Below are 25,121 nucleotides of genomic sequence, written 5' to 3'. Positions count from 1 at the left end.
CTGCACTCTTAGCGATTAGTCGAGTGTGTATTCGCAGCCAAAGGGCAGAAAAAGGTGGTACATGAAAACAGAACCTATCTCAGAATGATATCTCTGTTATAAATCCTACCTGCATACTTTGGAATAAAATGTACTCGATATTTATACCGTGGTATAAGTCTGAGGTATAGGTTCTGGTTCCCTGTGCCATAAGTGTATATTAACGCCCTTATATCAGGGAAGGTAGACGGGTGTGAATGCACACTCTTTTCCCTGAGAGTGAGCATTGCCTAAATACTGGAAACTTTTAAGTAGAAGTGGCAGTAGTCCAAACACGTAAGGGAGGGCGGGGCACAATGGTACATCGTAAATATTTTTAAAACAGACATGAAGAATATAGATCACTCGATGATTTAATAGTGTCATATCAACCGTAATCCCGATGTGCTTTAAATTGGTAGCCAACTTAGTCGGAGCAGTTCAGGATCGCCCCGCATGCTATTTTAGGGGCAGAATAGCGATTTTGAAGTTTTGAAGTTTTTGGGGATTTTTGTTCTGAAGAAGTTGGTGGGTCACATCGACACAATCTGGCTGGATCACAGGGGACCATTGATATCCAAAGGCCTGTTTACAAAATATATAAAAATCAACGGAAGAGTGCGTGGAATCAAAATCGTCATCAAATCTCCCTTAAAACCATGCCAGCAGTGTCACACAATAAATGGAGGACATTAGTAATCACGGCACGCAGAAAGTCGCGGCAGCGAACTTCATGGAAGTTGCATTACAATTCCAAACTTCGAGTCGTAAACTATAACTGGTCTTCGACACCTGTTGGTCCATCCTTTTATTCAACGGTTCTCAGTTTCTTGCTAAGTGATGAGGTGTTAAATTTTTTAGTACCGTCCAATCTCCCCTACCGCTTGTTCCAGTCTGCTCCGCCTATGATCACCAAAACACGTTAGTCGGCGCTTGTGTCCATCCAAAAGTAATACACTGAGCTTGAGCTCGATTATTCGAGTTTTCATGCTAATGATGTGTTATTTACTGAAAAGATTTTGGATATTCATACAGCTTCTTTGAGGCGCAGGACTTCATTATTCATCAGACCCAAATATTTTCGGCCAGTGGTACGATTGTTGATAGACAATGTTATTTTCAATTCTCTACTACTTTCTGACGATTACCTCTGACAAAAATTATTCGAGTTTATTTCAATACCAATATATTAATTAATTGAATATTGAAGCTGTGTACCTTCCGAGTGTCTCGTCAAATATGTATTGTTTCCCATATCAGAATCATACGCCTATTGCGATATAGAATATGTTCGCAGATCTTCCAATTATATTACAAACTTCATTATACCATATACAGACGTGGGTTTAAATCTTGAAAGCCCTCATAATCGGACAGCTTGATCTGAAGTAGCCATCCCACTCATTCGCCTCCACTACACCTGTACGGGGCCCTCGTAGTCGAAGGAAGTTTAATCGAAACCTTTGTTGTTTTAGTGTTCTTCAAGTAACCCTGCGCCAACAGTTCTTGCTCTCAAAATGCTTTCATGCCGAAGGATTGTTCGGCGATGATTTTTCATAAGTTCATACAGCGTACTTGAAAGTCGAACGTTGTAATGAGCGGGGCGATTCTTGACATAGCCATATTGTAGTGGGCTCGTAGGCAGACTTGTCCAGTCTAGTTAGTTGATGTTCGAATGACTACTGGATTTTTAAATAGTTCTAGTTGCAGATTTTGAAAAGTGACTAGTTCTAGCTCTACTTATAGTTGTGAGTTTGAAAATTGAGTAGTTCTAGGTATAGTTCTTGATGTAGTTGGGAGTTTTGGAAAGTGAGTAGTTCTAAATCTAGTTCTAGTTGTGAGTTTGAAAAGTGAGTAGTTCTAGTTCCTGTTGTGAGTTTTGGAAAGTGAGTAGCTCTAGTTCCAGTTCTAGTTGTGAGTTGTGAAAATTGTGTAGTTCTAGTTTTGGGTTTTGAAAAGTGTGTAGTTTTACCTAGTCCTAGTTGCGAGTATTGAAAAGTTCGATTTCTAGTTGCGAGTATTCAAAAATGAGTAATTCAAGTTACAATTATAGCTGCGCGGTTCAAAAAGTGAGTGAATACAGTTCTAGTTCTAGTTGCCCATTTTAGAAATCCAGTGATCTGTATATGTCTGGCCTCAAAAATTGCAATATGAATTCAAATGTCGCTGTTATTGTGCGAGAATTTTGATTTTTCAATGATAAACGAGCACGGATTTGGTTATTTCGCCGTGTTTGATAAATGTCGTGTCATTTTTAGTTTGTACTCAAAATAGGTCTCTGCTTTCGTTGAGATATAGGCCTAGGCTCCACCTGTATTCGAGATGGATATTGTCAGCAAATTAATCTTCCTAACAGCGGTGCTCCTGTCAGGTAAGTCGTGTGTTACTGTGAAATGTTCAATGTGCTGGGTTGCGACAATTCCACAGACTCTCAAAATAGGTGATCGTTGTGTTATTGCTACAATTGTTGTACTTTCTGAACACGAATTCATTATTAGAGCTTAGTCCGAATACGGTAGTGAAGTGTTTCCTAAGCCTGTTTTTTGACAAGGTGGTGACTGAATTTGCCCTCAATGTGCATACATAATAGTGGCTATTGAAACAAAAATAAATTACCGAAATACTTAACCCCCTAGAAAGTAAAAATTAACTTCATTTCAAGAAACAACTCAGGTATAGAATAAGCATGCCACTGTGATCACATCAGGATAGGCCTATACTTTATATTGATTCGTGGATTTCGTCATTACCTTCATTCCATACAATACTTTATGACTTAAATTCGCCACTAGATCACTAGGTATAACCACTTGATAAAAGTCCTTGAAACTTTTCAAGAACGTTTTAACATGCTTGTGTTCAATTCGCAGCAGATCTTACGAAATCGTTCGGCGGAATATCGTCAGAGTCTAGCCAGGACACTCCTCAGTGTGGAAACGAAACGATTACTGGATACAGCGGTAATTACTGGTGAACAGAATTGACCTGGCTTGTACAAACTACTGGAATTGTAAAATGCGCAACTATAGTACTAGAACTACTCAACCGACCGTCGGAAATCCGCTACCAACTAAATCACAACCCACTGATAACCGATGACAGTAATCGCTGAATCGCCGATGACAGTAATCGCTATTGCAGATAAAATTGGCTTTCAAAAGGAACAGGTGGCGAATTTGTTTGAAATGGGGGGGCGGGGTTCGAAACAGAGATGGAAGTCGGGCCGGGCTTTTCGGGTTCGGGCCGGGCTCGGGCCGGGTTCGGGCATAAAGTTATAAAAATTATCGGGATTGAATCGGGCCGAATAGTCACTACGAAAAGCATTGACTTAATTTACAAATTTGATTTGCAATTTTGTTCGAAAGTGGCACAACTACATATAAGACACACCAATACCGTATCACGTAAGTATGGCAATATCTGTGAATAAATTTTATACGCAGTACGAACCCAGATAAACTTCATTATAAGACGGCCCGAAGACTATGATTGAATAATGAAACAATGTCAGCTAAATAGTAAACAAGTGTCCCAAATACGCCAGACATTGATCATTATTCAGGCCACATTGTGACGAAAACATGACTTACGGATGGATGGATTACCATGCTGGAGCCTGGATTACTACCAATTTAGTTAAAATTTCGATGAGGCATGCTGAACTGAACAGCTAGAAGCAGGTGATGAGACGACGGCTTCCGTTGTGGCACAGCAGAATTGATCGATAGATGTGTTACGGCGGTGTTAATATTTATTAAAGAAAGCTTTTAGATGCGCCATATTGATTTTGTCGTCCATGGTGAATTGCTTTAGGTCTATACGGAAACTAACTTATATTGTATTAGGCTATGTGACAGCGGTAGTATTGTTATATAGTAGGCTACACTAACAGTAAATAATGCAGACGACACATGAATTATCAAAAGAATTGCAAAGACATCCAGAACGATTTACGTTTTCTCCTGCTCCAGGTCGATCAGAGTTTTGGAGGACAATGAAAGTCGTAGCACGGCGTTGTCAGCCTACTAATGATGTAATTGGTGTCACACCGGAAATTTTGACCGGAATAGTTTCATGCGGTGTTTGCAAACTAGTATTAAAATACGATTGCCAAAAAACAGGGTCGTCCCATATCAAGCGCCATTCCGAACATTGCAAGCCTGGGTCTCATGGAAAAAAGAAGCAGCAGCTAATGTTACAGTTTGCAAATAAAACGCTTAGACTAAGCGAATCTGAAAAGCTGGACATAAAAACTGCTGAATTGGAGTTTTGCGTTCGTGGCTATCATGCCTTTCAATCAGTTGAAAATGACGGCCTGATCAAGCTATTACAGCAATTTGTGAACATGTCCGCGACGCATGGACGTTTTAATGTATCAGACGTGATATATGGACGTAAAACAATATCGTTATATTGCAAGGAAAAAGCTGCAGTAATAAGGGAAAGGACAACAGAGGTTTTAGTTGAACCACAGTTAGCCGAAGCCGTCGCAGTAACGTTGGACTTGTGGACGGACGAATACAAGCATACGTCATACCTAGACGTACACGTCTTCTGGATTGATAAGTGCTTTGAACTGAAACATCAAGTTTTGACGGTACGTCATTTTGGGACTGAACGTCACACTGCTGAAAATATTTCACGGGTTATACAGACTATATTGGCTGAATATGCTATTGATGCTTCAAACATTACGGCAACTACCGACCACGGTGCAAATGTTGTCGCTGCCTTTCGAGTAGGAATGTTGGAAACGTCCGCACGCCTTGACTGTATGGCACATAGGCTACACACTTGCTTCTCAACCATGTGGTCACGGGTATGCACTTCACAGTCAGAATTGCTCGATTACGATAACAATGCATCTTCTCTGGTAAAGTATTGTAATCAAGCCTCCGGTGTGCAGGAACAACTGCCCGTGTCGTTGAAAAAAGGCTCGTCAACTCGGAGATGGCAAGGCTATATTGATAGAGCATATTCCATCAACGAAAGTTATGAAGCTTTGGTGCGCATTCTTTCAGAACCACACAGAGACCGCATGCAGCTCATAGCATCTGTTAATCGAAGAATGAACGCGGAAATTTTACAATTCATGAAACCATTCGGCGATATATTTGATGTTATGCAATTTAATTCCAAACCAACGATAGGCTACGCCGTGCTAGCGTATTATAAGGCGTTTGAACTTGCAAAACCTTGCCAGAATGACCATCCCGTTATCAAGGCCATGAAGACAGAACTTAGACAACTTTTGGACACAGTATATTTTAAATCTTCGCTGAAGGCCCATCACTGGCTAGCTACCTTTCTCGATCCAAATTTCAAACGATTTGAATTTCTGCCACTTATTAGTAATGAAGAGGTCTCATTCAAGATAAGATTGCTCTCGGACATTGATAAATGGGTAATTGAACACATGGAAAAGGTTGCCGACAATAGCCCAGGAAATCAAGACTATGTTCGATCAGTAGCAAGAGAAATGCGACCAATCGAACTTGATGATCCATTCTCCCAATTTCGCGACGGTCTTGACAGACATTCTGCTCCAAGCCTCGCTTCGTCTGACAGTATCAAGCGAAACTTACTTCAGGAACTTCAACGGTACAAGGAATACCAAAATGCATCATCGCACCCCAATCCGCTGGACTTCTGGAGAAACCATGAACGGGACTTTCCAACGCTCTCCAGGGTGGCTAGAAAGATGTTTGCAGCCCAGTGCTCAAGTGCGCAATCCGAAAGAGATTTTTCTTCGTGCGGTCTGACCTTGTCGCAGAGACGAACCCGACTGTCTCCAGTAACTGTTGAGGCTATTGAAATAATCAATTCTTCGTATAACGTGTGAATGCAACGCCCTTTGTATGGATGACATTTGACTTGTATTTTGAACAGACTATTTTTTCTCATCTTGGCCAATTTCATTCCTTTATTTCTTTAATTTAGTTTAATATTGAACCATTTAATACAGTTCATATTTTGCAAAAAGCATGGTGGAACTAAGTTAACAGTGGGGCTGTTTTCAGCGTATTCTCATTCAGATATATTAAGTTCTCTTGCCATATGCAAGATTGCTATCAAAAGAAAACAAAGTGAGAGCATTGAAAGCGTTGAAAAGCTCGAAATTTGAATCGTATATCAGCTTATTTGCTCGCAACAGTTGAAAATTGCTATTTGAACTTGGTTTCGGGCCGAAACGGGCTGAAAACTCGACCGAGGGGTTCGGGCCGGGTTCGGGCTGAACTTGTCGGGTTCGGGCCGGGTTCGGGTCCGGCTCACCCGGCCCGCTTCCATCTCTGGGTCGAAACCCCAAACCCACGCCTTTGCTACGTCACTTTTATAGTAGTGATGACTCCAAACTAGCAATGGCTGCAAGAACATTACACAACAGAGCGCCGGTACCACGGTTCTTGCCAAACGACGACACTTTTTTCATAGTTGAAGCCTACTACAACTAATCTTTTTTGTCAAAATGTGCAACTAGAACTATAACTACTAAAAAAGTAGTCAGATGAATATCTGCTAACTAGATTGTTAGTTTGTACAAGTCTGTAGTAATAGTCTGTGATAGTTTGTAATAGTTTTTACAAGTCTGCAATATACATATGCGGTTGGTCTTGCTGATATTTATCGAATGATCTTATTCCGCTGTTAGGCATCATAGAGTCCCCTGGGTATCCACTTCAATATAAGGCGAACAGTGATTGCGAATGGACAATACGTGCGCCTACGATGAGACACAGACTATCGTTGAACTTTATCGATATCGACATCGAAACTTCAGACTACTGTTTGTGAGTAATTGAATATTTATTTTAGCCCGTTTTTTTTTTAGCGGAAATGCAGCAAATGTAAGATAATCCTAATATTATTGTTCTTAGCATTGTAAAAAGTTGTAGTAGCGCTTATCTCCCATAAGGGACTGCTCCGCCACGGTCTGTAATTACCTTCTGGTATAAGTTACTTATGAACATAATTTAGCTTTTATTTATACGGATCAAAATTTAAGGAATCTATCACACGATATCACAAACTCGACAACAGGGGTTAATAGCTCAAGCAGGACTAATAATTAATAGCAGCTTCGCAATAGCTGATTACCGGTACATATTATGGTCACTAAACCAACTGTATTATCCTAGATATAGAGCTGTGTTCCCTTCACCTGATACCACTGCAAGTTCCGATAATTTACCGATGCATGTATGAGTAGCCTATACTCATCATTGGTTTATTAGCAATTTTATCAGTTCAATACACCACAAAAAAGCGATACAATGAAAAGACAGGAAGATGTCGAATCGACTTGGAGTAGTCTTATGGAATCAGACACCCACCTGGGCCTAGGCGATGTAAAGAGGAGACATGCAGACTAGGGTTATGACTAGAAAAAAAATTCAAAATTTTGTAGTCACAAACGATGAACTTTTGTGTCCTGATTGCAAAAATACCAAAAGTTAACACTGGTTAAACAAAAACCTCCCGCAAATTTTTTTTCCAGTTTTCACGGTATGAAGGATAGGCTTTCTTTGTAGATACGGACTATATAATATATATACCGACTGATTTGAATTTAACTGACACAATTCCAATTGCGAAGATGTAAATAATATTTTGGTAAATTTTGATCGCTCATATTGAATTATTCCTATCGTTTTCTTGCTTACAGTCAAAATTAAATAATTAATAAATAATTATTAATTTCGATTTTAGATGTAGACTGTATAGATCGTATAATTCCAATTTGTCTGACACAAATCGAACTGGTTGTTCGAAAAGGCGAAAGTAGAACAAGTCAACATATTTTCAGCGGTCTAGAAAACCGATTAGAGGAATATGATGAAAATTTGAAAATGTCATATCATATGTGACTCAGCATCTGTTGATACTGGGCGGCGGAATGGCGTTGTTGCAAAACTGCAAATTGCAATGATGAGCAAGGGTTTTCATAAACCACAATACATTTGTTGCCAACATAATATTATCGATTCTTGAAGCATATATCAGAGTTCTTCAGTCCCACATCCTGAACAAATCCAACTATCAGCTACAAATTTGGAGATGATATGGTAAAACACTACGAAAACTTGGTACAATCCATCAAGCCAGGATTTCAACTGAAAATATTGGAAAACCGAGGATGGAGGGATGATTTTAAGTTTATCTATGTGCTGTGCAGAGCATGCCTCTCTTTCAGAGGAAATAGTAGATTACCAGTAATCAAATGGCATAAACTTCCATCTCTACGCAATGCGAGATGGAGCTCAATGGCTATAATTCCGTACTTCCAAGTCCCCAGATGGAGAGTAACTATTGAGATATCATGCTTATTCTTCGCAAACGCGTGTCAGGAAACCTGGTATTCTAACCAGATGTCTATAGATGGAATATTCTGGAGCCCGACCGTTTATCGGTTCGCCGATAATATCGGGACGATTTCACACTTTGAAAGAACTAGCGGTATCAGCCACTGGAGCTGGAAAATTGTCGTCAATTTTTGTGACGTCATAACAAGGCGGTAGGAAGTCAGAAATCTATAATCTTTGACCGCTAGACTGAGAACATTGATATATGTCACAAAGCTTACACTTAACAGGTGTCCAGATGTAGCCTTTCTAGTTTATTTAATGTTCAATTATAACAATGGCTGTAAAGATGTTCAAATAAATGCCCTGAAGCTTTGAAAATGTGCTTATGTATATCCAACTTCTTTTGAATATCGGCTGAATGTATTGGGGTTCTCGGTCAAGGTGTGAGATATCGGTTTTATTGGTATCGACCCAATAATCCAATATCGATCGGGCTCTAGTCTAGAGTACACCAAAGATGATTTGCTGCTATTTTTGCGCTCGAATGTCCTGCTGCGATAAAGTGCCTTAAAATCCCATTGGAAGTCGGATATTTCCATTGTAGATGTCCCTGGCACTAACATAATAACAGAAAGAGAAGTCAAATTGGTGGATGAACTTTACCAGAAGTACAAAAGGACATATAAATGAAGATTAAATTTGTAGCAAAGAATACCTTTGAATTGTATTTTTTTTCTATATTTGGACCAGTGTCGAAAATTGAAGTTGGTTTGTGCGGGACATTTTTTTCGATTTGAACAAAATGATTATAATTTTTTTAATTTATACCAAAATGCTCATTAATTCCTGCTGCAGGCAAATTTTTTTTCTAGTCATAACCCTAATGCACACTGAATGAAAAGTAAAGAAGATAGTATAGAAAAAGGAAGCGACAAGAAAATAGGGCGGCGTGTCATGGAAAGCGAGATCGATAGGTCAGTCGTGGTCAGGCAATCTTGAGGATGGACTGTATTTATTTAGTAGTAATTGCTCGTATTTCGACTTGAATGTGGACATGCTCGTCGACTGCTCGCGATCTTAAAGTAGTCAGTAGCATATTTAGCTTGAAGGGACTAAATGGCTGTCTTCCTTATATTCCGGTGATAACACAACTAATACACTACTAGATCGAACAAGATAGTTGATGACGCAACAAGATTGGTAAATACAGTGAGGAATGTCCGGTGGGCAGATTACTACCGATACACAGAATACCCTTAGACGGCTATATCTAGAATGTTTCTTAATAGATTTGTCCACTGTCCAGGAAATGCAGGAAGGCATGCGCCGTCTAGCGTATACAAATAATGATTGAATCTCGTTGAATAAACATGAAACCCCCAAATATTTTGTACATGCATCTTTGTGTTTAGCAACACGAGTGCTCTTTCGCGTGGTTAACATATATCGATCAGAATACGTCGTCATCATCACAGTTATTAATATCACACTCGATTCGGTTGACGCTGGCTTTCATTCCAGGCATGACTACGTTTCCATAAGTCACGTTGGTATTGAGACGGTGCGATATTGCGGTAGCGATACATCATCTACGGAGAAGATACTGGCGAACGTTGGTACTTGGGCTCGTATCAAGTTCAAGAGCGACGATTCACTTCAAAGATCAGGATTTCGGCTCGCGTTCCGAACAACAGGTTAGAAAATTGTCATTTGTTTGTTTGTTTATTTAACACATACAACGGTGGTGTTTATCGCCTATTAAGGTCATGTACTCCACGACAATGATATTAGTAATGTACAGGATTTTTGCTTCCGTATTCTTTCCTGACGACTTCCACACTCCCGCGCTCCCAACTTCAGTCCTCTCTCTTTCATGCATCCGGACTTGTACTTTACTGCCGATTTCTTACTGGCGCGCTCACCGTCATACTGGGCTTCTTGAGACACTGCTATGGCAGTGAGGTTAGCGATGAGGAAGAAAATTGTCATTTTGCCAGCTGTAAGATTACTCTACTATTCCTCAGGATGGATCTGATATCAGTCGCTGTGGTTGTGAAAAGTGGTTGGTAACAAATTGCTTCTACTCGAATAGATTGAAATGACTTGTCACAGATATATCATGGGGACACGGGTGGGGCCTGGCAAAATCGAGTTGAGTTTTCTAGTATCACCCAGCTTGACCTTGCCTATTTCATTACAAATTGTGCCAATGTTGTGGCTTGATCATCACTTCACATTAGGCTGTTCAAAAATACCTTTTTCTGGATCCCGGGAATTCAATTCAATTCAATTTAAATTCAATTGGCTCTGCGTCGGCGTATACTGGTTGGAATTGAGCAAAATTTTGTGTGCAGCTTTTTTTTAGGAAACCAAACAATTTAATCAGTGAATCCCCAGGACCAAGGTAAAGGTTATTTTTGAACAGCCCTGCTTCACATATACGTCATTTGCATGTACATGTTCCGTATGCTGCGATCCGACCAATCGAGGTCCACAGACTTTTACAATGTAAAATAGCGTTGAAGCTATCATTCCCGTTGATAAAATTTATAGCATGGTGAAGGGTAAATATAATCTCATTACTAGAAAACACGTCTCTCGCTACTCGAATCGCAGCCTAAACTCGATTAAGAATCGAATTACTCGTGCAGTTGATGCCGCTCCGCCGAATTTTAGCGTCTAAATTGGTAATTAGAAGTGGAAATAGTCAGTTAACATAACTTCTTGGCAAAACCTACTTGAGAACTCCAAAAAGTAGGAATAAGCTACTTCGTTTCTGATCACCGCAGAATAATAATAGTCAGTCACAAAGTAGTTCTATTTTTTTCGAAGTACTCAAGTAGATTTTTCCTACTCGCACTATTTCTTCAAGTGGGTATGGTTGTAGACTACTTCTACTTTCAGTTTTCAGATTTTAAGGCCTGAGATATCAACTTTTTTACTTACTTGTAAATCGCTAGTTGTACTTGTACCCGAGTAGAAATTTAAGGCGTAACTACTACTTCTATACGTTGACTACTTTGACTAGTTCTGAATAAAACCAATATATCATCGAATTGGTAGTTATAGATGACCTCGGATCTACTGCACAAAAAGGTCTCTCCGACGCCACTTCAAGCCCCACGAAACCAGGGGACTCAATCGAGATAACAACCCGTTCTATCAGCAAGAAAGCCGAACGAAATGGTACCACATACATAGAATTATACTGACATCAATTCCTTGTACGTTACTCTTTCTTATTGTACATTACAGATGGTCGTTCACAAATCAAATTCACTTACCGAAGCCACGCTGCATGTAGTCTTGATTCTGCTGAAGAAACATTTGATCCTGGACAGACCATTTGGATATATTGTCCTGGCAAGCACAAACACGAGGATACCTTCAGGGTGGCCGAATGTCAACAAAATGGCGTATGGTCGGCTTCTCTGACGTGCGATGCATGTCGTAAGTAGAGCTCGATTATGGATTCACCGATCATATCGAGTCGATATTACACTTTGAACGCAATATCGCAGGGGTTTTCAACTTCCCTCGGATAACGGGCCGCATTTTGACAGCAAAAGAAGCTGCGGGCCGCAGAACATTATCAATGGGCTATTATTAAAGTTAGGCTACTACAGCCTATTTGCCAGTCTTATACGGGTATTTAGTACATTTTTATGCACTCTAAAGCAGTGGTTCCCAACCTTTTTGTCTTCATTCCCCACTTCAAATTTATTCCGAGCCTTCATTCCCCACCAGGACGGCAACTGCTCTTTGTCAGTCAAGGTGGGTTTCTGATCTCAAAGACTACTCCAAGTTGTTTCGACATCTTCCTATCTTTTCATTGTATCTCAGTTTTGTGGTGTGTTGAAATGATGTAAAAGTTTTGATAAAACAGACTCACTGAGTCCCGCCAAAAAAACGTTAGTCTTGCGCCCCTAGAACCCCGTAAGCCCCGCTGAGCCTATACGTTTTTTCCCTGCAACTTATCAGCTACATTGGGTCTACTGTTTAGTGCTTCGCCTTACTTCGACTAAACGCGCGAAGCGCGAAAAAATTATATAATTCGTGTTTGAATCGGCCAATATGATGGGGAATTGGATATATTTTGGTGTCGATTTTTTATCCCCTCTCTGCTCTCGTAATCAGATTTACCGGTAGAGATGATCGAGGTGTGTTGGAAAACGTAGGAAACATAAATAAGAATTAAACATTTTCGGGTGGACCTGTTGGTATATTGACTTCGTTACATTATGCTATTTCGTGACCTCTGATATGTGAAAAGATATGGAAATCGCCAAAACTAAAAGGCACATACGATTTCAAATTGGTACTGCTTTACTGGCAAATAATTTTTCCCTGCGGGATGGCATTTGTCCTGTGGGATTCAGATCGCTAGTACAGGAACATTCGGCGCCAGCTATTTAGCCAATTAAACATACATGCATATTGTATATATATCGAAGTCTCGGGTCACCACAAGGGCATTTCTTCTGGGCCAAGGTCTTCTCGCTGCTGATCGTTGTGGCACACTTCTCGGAGTTGTATGTTACATAGCCTATAACTTCATATGCATTGGAGCGTCGTGGCGCAGCAATGGTCGACGCCGAACTCTCCATTTTCGTGTGGGAAGGGTACCCAATAATCAGATATTCGGCAATATTAAATCGCGCACCCAGCGCTAAATTTATTTTGAAAAAGTGGCATAAATTTAAAAAAAAATACTTTGAGCTCGACCCAGCACTATCCAACCGCTCCACTACCCAGTACTTTTCTCATCACAGAGCAGTTATTTGCTGGTTTGACTACACAAGACACAAGACCACGCCAGTACGCAAGACAATCGCCTTTGACAGCAACATAAAACGTATTGTGAAGTGAACCGATACCAGTACCGCTCAAAAGTTCGCGAAAGCGGTATTTCACGTCACACTAGCCGTGCTGGATGCGTTTGTGACGCCATCATTGGCTATCCAGAAAAAATGAGGTTTTGTGAACAACACGCAATATAATTTTCGATACATACATTCAAGAGCAGTTAACTGGTAACGCTGTTATTGCGCATGTCTCTCCGTGAATATGTAGACTTGACTGTATATAATTTTGAGCAAATGCGTCTATTCCCCACCAGAAACCATTGAATTCCCCGCCAGTGGGGAATTACCCACCGTTTGGGAACCACTGCTCTAAAGCCATAATGGACAGCGTTCGCAAGTTTGCAGTTGCTGTTTTTTTTTGTGAGAATATCCATCTCCCAGCGGCGCAAGTAAATCCCTTCATGGAGTGTGCATTGCATTCGTTGCCAAGATGGTATATGCACCTCCAAACCCCTTCACTAGAGAATCAAAATCTCTGTTTTAATGCGTGAACAAGCAAGTATAGAATTAAGGTAACTTTTTCGTTACAGAGGCCATTATCACTTTGAGCTCTCATTGATATCAGAAGAAGTCTGGCAGTTCGGGGTAATTTCTGAGCAAACCAATCAACCCTTTTGCCTTTCCTTCCATGACTGGAGCCCTGCACCTATAGGTACAGAAGTCAGCTCAGAAGTGAGCTTTGTCAAGTTGATGTTTTTCACATATTATCTCATCCCCACGTTTGCCCCGTCAGCATTTCCTCTGGAAATATGTCCACATTGTCCAGTGTGATAAAACACACCTGGATAATTAGCTATGCAATGTGTGAGAAGTCGATGGATTCGTCCAATGCTAGGCTAAAGTAGTCTACATGACAACGTGTTTCAGAACATGTGATAAAAGATCAACTGACACTGCTGTTACTCTTATGGTGACGGTTGAATCAGACAACTGTAGCTTCGAAATTTGTCAGGTGATGTTGGTCTTGCTGCTAAGTTCCGGAAACAGCGAATATTTGTACAGTACGTTAAAGTATTATTGAAGTCACACCTCTAGCAAATTCTTGGGTTTAGCGTTATTCCAAGCAATTTTGAACAATACGTATGTAACGTCGTCGGCAATTTTACCAATACCTCGAAATATGGATTGTTGGGCTTGAAACTTAGCTAGCAACGTTTTCTCTAAGATCACGCGATATGTATAACTCCAGAAGAAACTATCGTGGAATCATTTTAAGCTTCTACAATTCGTTACAACAACTGTACTTCGACAAATATGACACATCGGTCTGCCATAACAGTCCCGTGGCAGAGTAGCAATTACGTTCATAATGAAAGATGCCGTGGGCCGCAAAATAATCGTCTGTGGGCCGCTTGCGGCCCGCGAGTTGAGAACCCCTGCAGTATCGACATAGGCCATGAGAAGTAAAAAATATCGGCGATTTTCGATACTGCACAACACGGTAGTAGGGAGTAGGAGATCTATAATCTGCGACTGATACACTTGGAATATTTATATGTTTCTTATATAGCTTATAGGTGTACAGATGGAGCCATTCTATACTTCATTTCATGTCCTAGCTTGTCAATGGCTATAAAGCTGTTCACTGTTCAACACGTTGGTGTATTACGAGGAATTTTTATATTTAGGGAGTTGTAGATATATCCCTGGTATGTTGCGAATATACATCGCACGATGAGTATAGCTTATTTCATTTGCAGAAAATGGGGTTGCATCACTATCATACTGGCAACTCGCTGTGCTTATCGTGGCGGGAGTCTCGTGCGCGATATACGTTATCTTCACGTCTTATCTATTCGTATCGCAAAGGTATGTCGTTCAAATCTACCATAACAATGTTGCGATTCAAATATGCTGGTTCATAACAGCCGTATGAAATAGCGGGTTCGATTTTACAGTCACCGTGTGCTGTCGCTAATGAGTTTGTTTGGTTTGTGGTATTCATGGTTGTTTTGTTGTTTTTTGGGGCATTCATGGTGTTTGTCGACTACTATGGTCATTTACACCAGGCCGTTATTCTTCTTATTTTCCGTAACTGCCGACTTATAGCACGGCCCACCTGTAGGCTTTTGTAAGACACCGCTGACGCGGATGAGGTGGCGAGGAGGAGCCTAGGTAAACCTCCAACACTTAGATATCGGAATTCGGAAGTCGACCTCGGTCGGACTCGAACCCGCACCCATTGGTGTTGCAGCCGCAGATTATACCACTGGGCTATCTCGCCACGTGGTATTCATGGCGTTTATCAACTACCATGGTCATTTACACCAGGCCAATATTCTTCATCTTATACCGCAGATGCCGACTTTGTAGTACGGCCTACTTCTAGTTTTTTATGACACCGCTTGCACGGATGAGATGGCGAGGAGGAGCCTAGATAAACCTCCAACACTTAGGTCCTAATTCTGGATGACGATTATGAGTTCGCTTATTACTTTCTATGCTCTCACTTGAATTCTGATCTGATTTATGGTGTTCTTAATGTAGTCTACAATAGGAGAACCGTATTGCGCGAAACGAGCCAAGCTCGGTGCACAGACACTTGCTATTTTCATGCGTAATGCGCATGTGATTCAACTCTGATTTGACATGAACTGAACTTGAATCATGTTGTATTTCCTTCTAATGCGGGATTGAATTCAGTTTAAAAACTTTTGCGAATTCAGTAATTCTAATTCTAATCAAATTTTGAAAAAAATGCGTAGCTATCATTACAGTTCTAATCTAATTTGGAAAGCTGAAAATTACCTATAGTTTTTTGTTGTCCATCACCGTACTGGATTGCCACGGGAAATGAATATGACATTTTCTAATCCAATTATGGTGCTGTCTGAAACTTACTTGATAGTGTCATAAATCAGATTTTCCACAAAACCGACGATGCTCAGCGGTGGTGACTGCAAGCTGCCCGCAAAAATTTGCATGACACTAAATGTCAACCAATATAGTTTAAAAATATGAGGGGAAATAGCATTGCAAAAACTACCAACAATGCTACTCAGAGTTTATTTTTCAAATCAGACTGGAATTCGAGTTATAGCTACACAGTGTTTTTTCAACGTAGATTTATAGCTAATGCCTCTTTTTGAAATTAGATTAGAATTAGAATTACCAAATTCGCGAAAACTGGGACATTGAATGAAGTTTAGTTTGCATCAAATCATATAGTTTATTCTTATCAGCATGAGAATGGCAAATGTCTGCACACCAAGCTTGGCTCCTATAGCATTTACAGGTAAACCAGAAATTAGATTACAATTAAAATGAACGCATAGAAGCACTTCACAAATTATATTGGAATTAGCTCACCGGTATTTCCCTATAATTAGTATAATTAAACAACTAGAATAAGCTAGTTGTCCGGGTCGAAATTTAATGGCATCGGAATACAGTGAGATAGTGTGTTATTATATATAATATATCGACATGTAATCCAACTAATATCAGGCTATGTCCCTACCTATTTCATCAGAGAACGCATCACATAAAGTTACTATAAGGTAAATGATATTCTATTCTCGAAATTACGACTATTCACTTGATGACAGATCATTTACGATAAGTACTCTCGTGTGGTGAGGGTCACACTCCCATTAGTTCATTTAGTGATCTCCATTCGCCTCATTTATTAATGCCTGCCAGATACATTTACCATGAGCCTACTTCACTCCTAATGTGAAGGACCTTTATCTGAAACTAGAGCTGCCTACGCGTAGTCGTCTGATGTGGTTTGCTTCATACGATATTGTACGCTATAACGGGACATAGCTATCCACAATACACGAATGCGATACTCCCTGTATATCTCCATAGTAAGCATGAATTTGTGTAAGATAATGTCGAGTTCAATACAGTTTTAGAACAGCGTAGCGTTGTACAATTGTGTCATAGTCAATATGCGTAGGTACAGCTCAGAGCTTATAGGTTCAGGTTATTTAATTCGAATTTGCGTTAACAATCGAAGTTGGGCAACTAAAGACTATCGGCTTTTCCAACTTAAATTGGAATTTAAATTTTACCTAACCGTTTTCCTAATTAGATTAGAATTAAAATTATAAATTCGCAAAAACTGGGAAATTGAATTTAATTCCGAATTAGAAGGAGCTGCAACAAACATTTGACGTTCACTTCATATCCAACGGCAAATGTCTGTATAGCAAGCTTGGCTCGTTCTCCCGTAGTATTTCCAGGACGACCAGAAATTAGATTAGAATCAAAATGAGAGCCTAGAAACATTTCACAAATTAGATTGGATAAGATTACCGGCTTTTCACTCTAATTAGTCTGATTTGACAACTAAAATTATCTAGTATTCCAAGCTGGTCACAACATGGTCTGAGATATGAGGCATATTTGCATATCCACTTTCCGTATATGTAGAAACAACTCGTTTTCGAGTTTAGTATGAGCGCCGAGCTGATTGGGTTAGCTACAGCCCGACCGACTATAATGATCGGCTCGTAGATAATATCGAGTCGATGTCGCAGTTTGAAGAAATATCGCAAGCGGCTTATGCTTATGGGAAACAAGTGTGATTTAATATGGACTGAACTTGATTCCATTTCCAAGTATTCTCAAATTCACTAATTATAATTCGAATCTAATTTTAAAAAACCGTATAGCTATAATTCTAAGGAGGCTCTAATACGAAAAAGAAACAGTATTTATAATTCTAATTTTAATCTAATTTGGACACGCTGAAAACCAAGTCTGATACTACGAAAAAGGTCATGAAGTAACGATAAAATATAAGAATAGAATAGAAACACTCAGGCCACAAGTGGAAGTTGCCCAACTTCAACAACAGTTGCGAAAGTCATTGAGAAAATGAGCAATGCAAAAATTCAATTTTGATTGGGAACATATATCGACTAATCTGCTTGTATTTTGACTTGCACGTGGACGTGCTCGACGACTGTTTCATTGACGTCCATATTTCGGCACTTCAAATAATCAGTTGAGCCAAATCAACTGAAATCATTTCAACCAACACTATAAGCGATTCGAGCGCTCGTATTGCAATGTAGTAAAGTTAAAAGTAGGACTGGATTAGGACTGAAATAATGCTCTCATTGTCACTATTTAGGAGTTAATTTAACAACGAGAATAATATTTTCGATACTTTTTCCACTGTAGAAGTCTTGAAACCAAGGTTTGTCGTATCACAGGATACAGAAAATGCAGTACAAAGCTCCGTGCGTTCGTAGAAAACACATATCTGTGAATCCGTGATTGACCCACAGCATTGTCACAAAGTGCAATGAAGTAGACATGGACGAAAAAATCTCAAATCATCTTTCATGTGATTTAGAACGGGCATAATAGTCTTTGTCATCGCATGAAAGGTACATAGGCTATGTTGGCTGTCCATTAGGGCTCTTCAAAAATGACTTTTTTTCTTAAATCGTGCTGGCTACTTGATAAAATTGTTAGGTTACCTAATTTAAGCCTACACACAAAATTTGGTTCAATTCCAGCCAGTAACCGCTTTGCTACAGGAGAAGAAAGTTTCTATTCATTATATAAAAATAAATAATAAAAAATTTGAAAATTTTCTGTTCACCCCATTAAAGTGTTAGGCTGTCTATAGAAACGATCCTCATTTTTTTTTATGCGGCTCTCCGGATACCCAGGCCATCGCAGGCCCTCTCTACATCTGGTATAGGTGCCTGCTCCGGTCTGGGGGTTTTTGAGGTTCTTCTTTTTTATTTATTTTTTCCATTTTTCCAACAAAGGGGTTAAACGGTATTTTTTGTTCTAACACAGGGGGTTGAACGGTATTTAAATAATTCTAATTGTTTTCTCGTTAATTTTTCTTCATTATTTTTGTTTTACTGTTTACTGGCGGCAGTACCTTAGTACAACCAAAGACTCCAGTCTCATTCACGCTCAGGCTAGGTCATATCGTATCGATATGTGCGCTTACCTGTTGGAGCGCTATCGTCTGCCGCACGTTATGTGGGAGGTTTTCTAGTCGTTTTTTTATCCTCCCCAGTATTTTTTTTCGGGTTTTTATTCGGAGACTTTTCGGTTATCGATATCTAAGGCGATTTTCAGTTTGATAATAGTTCTTTTTATGATAGAAATGATCATCCATTCTATTTTTGTTGTTTTGATGTTATATTTTATGGCGTTTTTAGTCAGTTTTATATCGAATATTTTTTCTAGTTTACGAATTATGTTCTGTATATATCTGCATTCTGAAAAGATGTGGTCTATGTTGTCATCTCGTGAATTGCAGAATTTACATCTCAGATCTAGTGGTTTTTGATTTTGGTTTAATATAAGATTTCTCTCTCTCCTTTTGTCTCCGAAAATGTAGCCACTGCGGGCTACCCTGAAGTTTATTACCATCTCTTCGTTTGTAATGATGTTGTGTCCGAAGATTTTTGTTTGCAGGATTTTGTTCCAGTTTATTTTTTCTCCGCTCTGTGTTCTAGAGTGGGGCGTATTTTCTTTCATTTTTTTTATTGCTTTGTATAGTTTATTTTGCGTTGCTTCTTTCCAGTCTTCATCGCTCCACGCCATTTTTTGTATGATTTCAAGATTTTCAGTCAACCTTATTGGGGTAGAAAATTTATGTATTTCTGCGTTTTTATATAGCTTCGGGTTTATTTTTTTTATTTTTGTCCCCAGTTCGTAAATTGCATGTCTGTGCCATAACTCGACTGGGCGTTCTATTGTACTATACTATACTATAAAATAGTATTTACGGTGAGCACAACTATAATAAATAAACCAAGAATCGGTCACCGTAAATACTATTTTATTCAAATCCAAATTTTTCGACGGCAATAACTCCGCTTCCACTAGTTGGAATTGAACCTAATTTGGTGAGCATCGTTTCTATAGACAGCCTAACACTTTCATGGGGTGAACAGAAAATTTTCAAATTTTTTATTATTTATTTTTATATAATAAATAGAAACTTTCTTCTCCTGTAGCAAACCGGTTACTGGTTTAAATTGAACCAAATTTTGTGTGTAGGCTTAAATTAGGTAACCTAACAATTTTATCAAGTAGCCAGTACGATTTGAGAAAAAAAGTCATTTTTGAAGAGCCCTACTGTCCATATCATACTGCTATGAGGCTATAATGAGCGATACTCGAGTATAACTCGACTCGAAGCATAATAACCGACTCAGAATCAGAATTGAGAATGATGCCTCAGAGGAAGCAATTCTTACGATTGTGGAATAGTAACGATCAAATTCTTAATGAATTGATTATCAATTTTAGAAGACAGATTCGCGCTATTAAATGCCGAAGCTGCCAAGCCCGGATGACATCGTCGACCGGTCAACATTTATCGAATTCTAACTACGAATCGGAGGAATCGAACATAATATGACGTCACAAGGTAGGATTGTAGAGGAAAATTCAATGTTATACTCAGATGGGGTCAGTCGCGAAGTACTTGTTCTTTTTTGAAGTTTTCAAGTAGATTTTAGCCTACTCCCAATTATGCTTGCGGTTATGTTTTGAAACCACTTCCAATTATGTTATTCAAAACTACTTACTTTTAACGCGTTGGATTATCAAAGATAGAAAGTAGTTTGGGGATGATTTTGGACTACTTCCACTTCTACTTTACCATATTTTTAGGCAAAATTACCCGCGTTTTAGATTAGACTTGATTTAAAAAGTAGAAAAGTTTTAAAAAGTAGGTGGTTTTGTAATAAGTTTTACAATTGAATGGAATATTGATATCGAAATGAACCCGAATATTTTCGGCTGACACTCGCCAGGGGTAATCGTCAGCAACTTAGAGATTTGGAAAGAAAATTGTATATCCACAATCGTATCGCAAAATATGACATCACCAACATGAAATTTCGGATAATCGAAGCGAAGAGAACGCTCGAGCTCAATGTATTATTTTTTGATGTTGCACGGTCTCCTTATGGAGGTACAGGTGGAGGCTTTGGGTGGCGCTTGGCGTATTTTGATAAAAGTACTCTCCAAGGGATCCAAATAAAAGTGTGAACGATTGTTGATATACAGTGTTACTTCCAATTCTCTACTAGTTGCTGACGATTACCCCTGACTTCGAATAAGTTTTACTCAAGGGTCACGTTTTAAACTACGCCCACTCTTACCTGAACAGTTTTTTAGGCAACACAATTTCGTAAACTTTGGATTTTGAGTAGCAGAAAGTACTTTTTAGTCTACTTCCACTTTAACATTTTTTATGATTTACTTGCTAACTACCAGTGTTGGGATCAAGTCACTACCTTCGAGTCACGAGTCATTTCGAGTCATTGCACATTTTGACTCGAGTCAAGTCAAGTCAATCGATTTTCGAAGGTGACTCGAGTCAAGTCAAGTCACTCGATTTTTGGAGGTGACTCGAGTCAAGTCGAGTCAAGTCAAGTCAAGTCAAGTCACGAGTCAAGTCACAATTCAAGTCAAGTTGCCTTTTCGAAGTATGAGGCATGGTTACGCCATTGCATTTTGCTAGCTTTCTGAAATGCATATTGAGTGGTCATTGATTTTGAACCGATGAACGAATATAGAGTTAAATATACATGCAAGAAAGCGCAGTATCGGTCAGTTTATAGTAACAAGCCAAAATAGAGAATTGAGAAACGAATTGATAAAATGCAATACATTACCCATTTACGAAATGATATGATACAATTCCAGCCTGCGCCAATGGTTCAGGACTATATAAACTATATTCGAATTCAATTTCAATAGAACAAGAGGTTTGGTTGAGGTATAGACAGAGAACAGAAATTACTTTACTATACTAGTTTACGACAACGTAAGCTGCAAGCTTCGATCACTTCGTTTGTGGTCAATTTAATTGTGAGAGAATAATGGAGGCTCAGTTAAACGCACGATCATTGAATGATTGGTCGCTTTCTGGGTTATACCAGCGTTTTGCGAACAATCCGAACATATGCAAGATACAGTGATTTTTATCAAAACCGATAACTTGAAATTGACTCGTGAATTTTGCTCCGAGTCACGATTCAATCCACATTTCTGATACGCCGAGTCAAGTCAAGTCAAGTCATTTTAGCAAAGTGACTCGAGTCAAGTCAAGTCATACGAAAAAGGTGACTCGAGTCTGACTCGAGTCAAGTCATGACTCGAGTCATCCCAACACTGCTAACTACTACTAACAGTACTTCTAATTGCGTGGAAATTTACGGCGTTACATCTACTTCTACTTGAGTACCAACAGAGATTACATTGATCACCCCTGAATATATTCCGCATCATATCTCAAACTCAACCTCTCCTTTCCAGCACAGAATACGTCTCAAGACACCATAAACACGGATGACACTGTGCCAGACAACAACATGTCATTGTGGGAAATACTCACAAATCCGAAAGACATGTTTCCAAACGTACCCTACAGCGTGGCCGTGATTTTGTACTCCAGCATCGTAATCGCCGTGCTTATTATCATACTGGCTTTCATGTGGATATGCACATGCATCGCAAGTCGACGTAAATCAAAAAATGATACTATGGACGAACCAATTGTTGAAAATCAGGTCGAAAACCAAACTACGCAAGAAAATTCATACCGTGTGCCTACGCCAAAACCCAACGAACGTACAGAAGGCGACACTTTGAAGCATTTAGAAAACATGCCCTGGTGGGATTACATCTCAAAGCACCCCTGTGTGAACTGGTACGATTATTACCGCATGGTGGAAGGTAAATCCAGGTCTAGGACCTGTCGAAGACATTGTCAACCTTGTGGAAGTCACCAAAACAGAATTTCGCGCGAAAATGTGCCTTATCACAAACGCAGCAATCTAGGATTGCCCTACCCTGATTTAGACACAGGTTGGGAAAGAGTGCGACCGAGTCAAGTCGATTTATCTCCATACTACTGCGTGCCTAAGTCTCAAAAACCAGGATTTTTCCCACGTTTTCCTATGATACCAAGAGCAAACTGGACGAACGAAAGATCAATGGGCCACGTGACCTCGAACCTAGGCGACGAATACACCAATCGTAGCATGGCGTCCTTGAACTCGACGGACATGCAAGTCATGCAGATGATCGCCAAAAAACGACAGATGCGCGCTATCAGACCGCACAGCGGTGATGTGTTTTACGGGCATTATGTCTCCCCACAGACTGCATGTACTCATCAAGTTGGATCAGCACAAAACCATCAAAATCCAGCAAGTCCGTACGAAGTACATAACTGGAATGTTGCCCAGCGTCATAGCACTGAAATGCCAGCTCAACAAGTGTCGCAATCATCTGGGGCGAACCCGGCACCTTGGTCTCCTGCTGCTGAGAGTGATAATGTATTTTTAGATTCGCAACCGCAACTGCCATCTCCGCCCGAATACCCACCGCCCCCGGTACCGTTGACGCAATCTTGAGACTGGCAACTTCATATTAGCGCTGGCCACAATAGTTCGAGTATTAGTTATTATGGTATAAGTCGAGAAGTGAGATAAGTTTCTTTAAAGTAATAAAATTATACGGTCCTTGCAGCTAAGAATTACTTTATCAACTACAATGATAGTTTCGATATACTTCCCATTGTAGTAATCTTGCAGCTTCCATTTTTCGATGCCTTAGTAAAAATCGCATATCTGTGAGGTGATATCTGCGTATTCCGGACAAACAGAAATATTTCTTGCGCTGTTGAGGCTTCCCATTGTAAGCGTCCGCAAAGTTGTCCATTATGAATTGATTCCTTTTCCGTCTGTGTGTGGTGATAATCGTGAACGAGCAAATACTTGTGAATTAGAGCACCGTGATTGATCGGGGTCGTCATAGATCCACTGCGTAGAATTAAATCTGCTTAAAATCTACGATTGTTTTTATAAGAACGAGCATCGATCTATTGTTCTGTAATGTTGGTACCAGAAATGCATGGCCATTTCTCGTGTTCTGTGACTATGGATTTTTAAGTCTTGTTGAAAACCTACCAACCGTTCATTTTATGTTTTCTTATTATAAAATGGATTAAATGTTTTTAAAGTATATATATATATATGTCTTATTTGGGCGGACCGGTGCAGTGTGATGTGTTTCCAGCTTCCGACATATATTATGAGGGGTAGAAGACTGCTTCCTTTGGCGGGCCGGATTACGGAATCGTTACATAAACTGAGTGTTCTATTAGTGCAGTGGTTCCCAAACGGTGAAGAATTCCCCACTGGTGGGGAATTCAAGGGTTTCTGGTGGGGAATAGACGCATTTGTTCAAAATTATTTACAGGACAGTTAACAAATTCACGGAGACACATGCGCAATTACCGTTACCAGTTGACTGCTCTGGAATGTATGTATCGAAAATTATATTGCGTGTTGTTCACAAAACCTCATTTTTAACTCACAAACGCATCCAGCACGACTAGTCTGACGTGAAATAACGCTTTCGCGAAATTTTGAGCGTTACTGGTATTGGTTCACAATACGTTTTATGATGCAGTTATTGGCGGTTGTCTTGCGTACTGGTGTGGTTGTGTGTCTTGTGTACTCAAACAAGCAAATATAGCTGCTCTGTGATGACAAAAGTGCGGGGTAGTGGGGAACAGGACCGTAACTGCCGCACCCCAAACCCCCTAATTGGGGGGGGGGGGAGAGCTCGAAGGGGCCCAAAATTATTTCGTGAATTAATATAAATTGAAGTATTTATTTTGAAATTTATGCCACTTTTTCAAAAAATTATCGCGCTGGGCGTGCGATTTAATAATGCCGAATATCTGATTAGTGGGTACCCTTCCCCCATGAAAATACGTAGAATTTATAGAATTTATAGAAATGGAGACTTCGGCGTCGGTCATTACTGCGCCAGGACGCACCAAGGCATATGAAATTATAGGCCATGTAACATGCAACTCCGAGAAGTGTGCCAGAACGATCAGCAGCGAGAAGACCTTGACCGAGAAGGAATGCCCATGTGGTGACCCAAAACTTCGTTATATATATTCAATATACAACAT

General features: G+C 39.8%; 1 protein-coding gene across 4 annotated transcripts; it reads left to right on the top strand.

Annotated features, from left to right (window-relative positions):
* The first annotated feature begins 1,596 nt into the window (after positions 1-1,596).
* LOC145449032 (uncharacterized) lies at positions 1,597-24,161 on the top strand. Of its 4 annotated transcripts, none has more exons than XM_080327493.1 (9): positions 1,597-2,389; positions 2,889-2,978; positions 6,668-6,806; positions 9,843-10,015; positions 11,391-11,507; positions 11,577-11,771; positions 14,887-14,995; positions 20,426-20,546; positions 22,445-22,583. In XM_080327493.1, exons 1-8 carry the CDS (start codon positions 2,341-2,343, stop codon positions 20,535-20,537), a joined length of 984 nt encoding a protein of 327 aa, XP_080183619.1. In that variant the 5' UTR covers positions 1,597-2,340; the 3' UTR covers positions 20,538-20,546; positions 22,445-22,583. The 4 variants fall into 4 exon arrangements, with proteins under 4 accessions (XP_080183619.1, XP_080183618.1, XP_080183617.1 ...); XM_080327492.1 differs by having other exon boundaries at positions 1,602-2,389; positions 2,892-2,978; positions 11,385-11,507; XM_080327491.1 differs by having other exon boundaries at positions 1,606-2,389; positions 11,385-11,507.
* Positions 24,162-25,121: the final 960 nt, after the last annotated feature.

The sequence above is a fragment of the Botryllus schlosseri genome, chromosome 10, assembly GCF_051294905.1.
Source record: "Botryllus schlosseri isolate E-star chromosome 10, Bs_hap1, whole genome shotgun sequence".
Lineage (NCBI taxonomy): Eukaryota > Metazoa > Chordata > Ascidiacea > Stolidobranchia > Styelidae > Botryllus > Botryllus schlosseri.
Note: the sequence above shows the minus strand (reverse complement) of the source record. Positions and strands in the feature narration are given on the sequence as shown.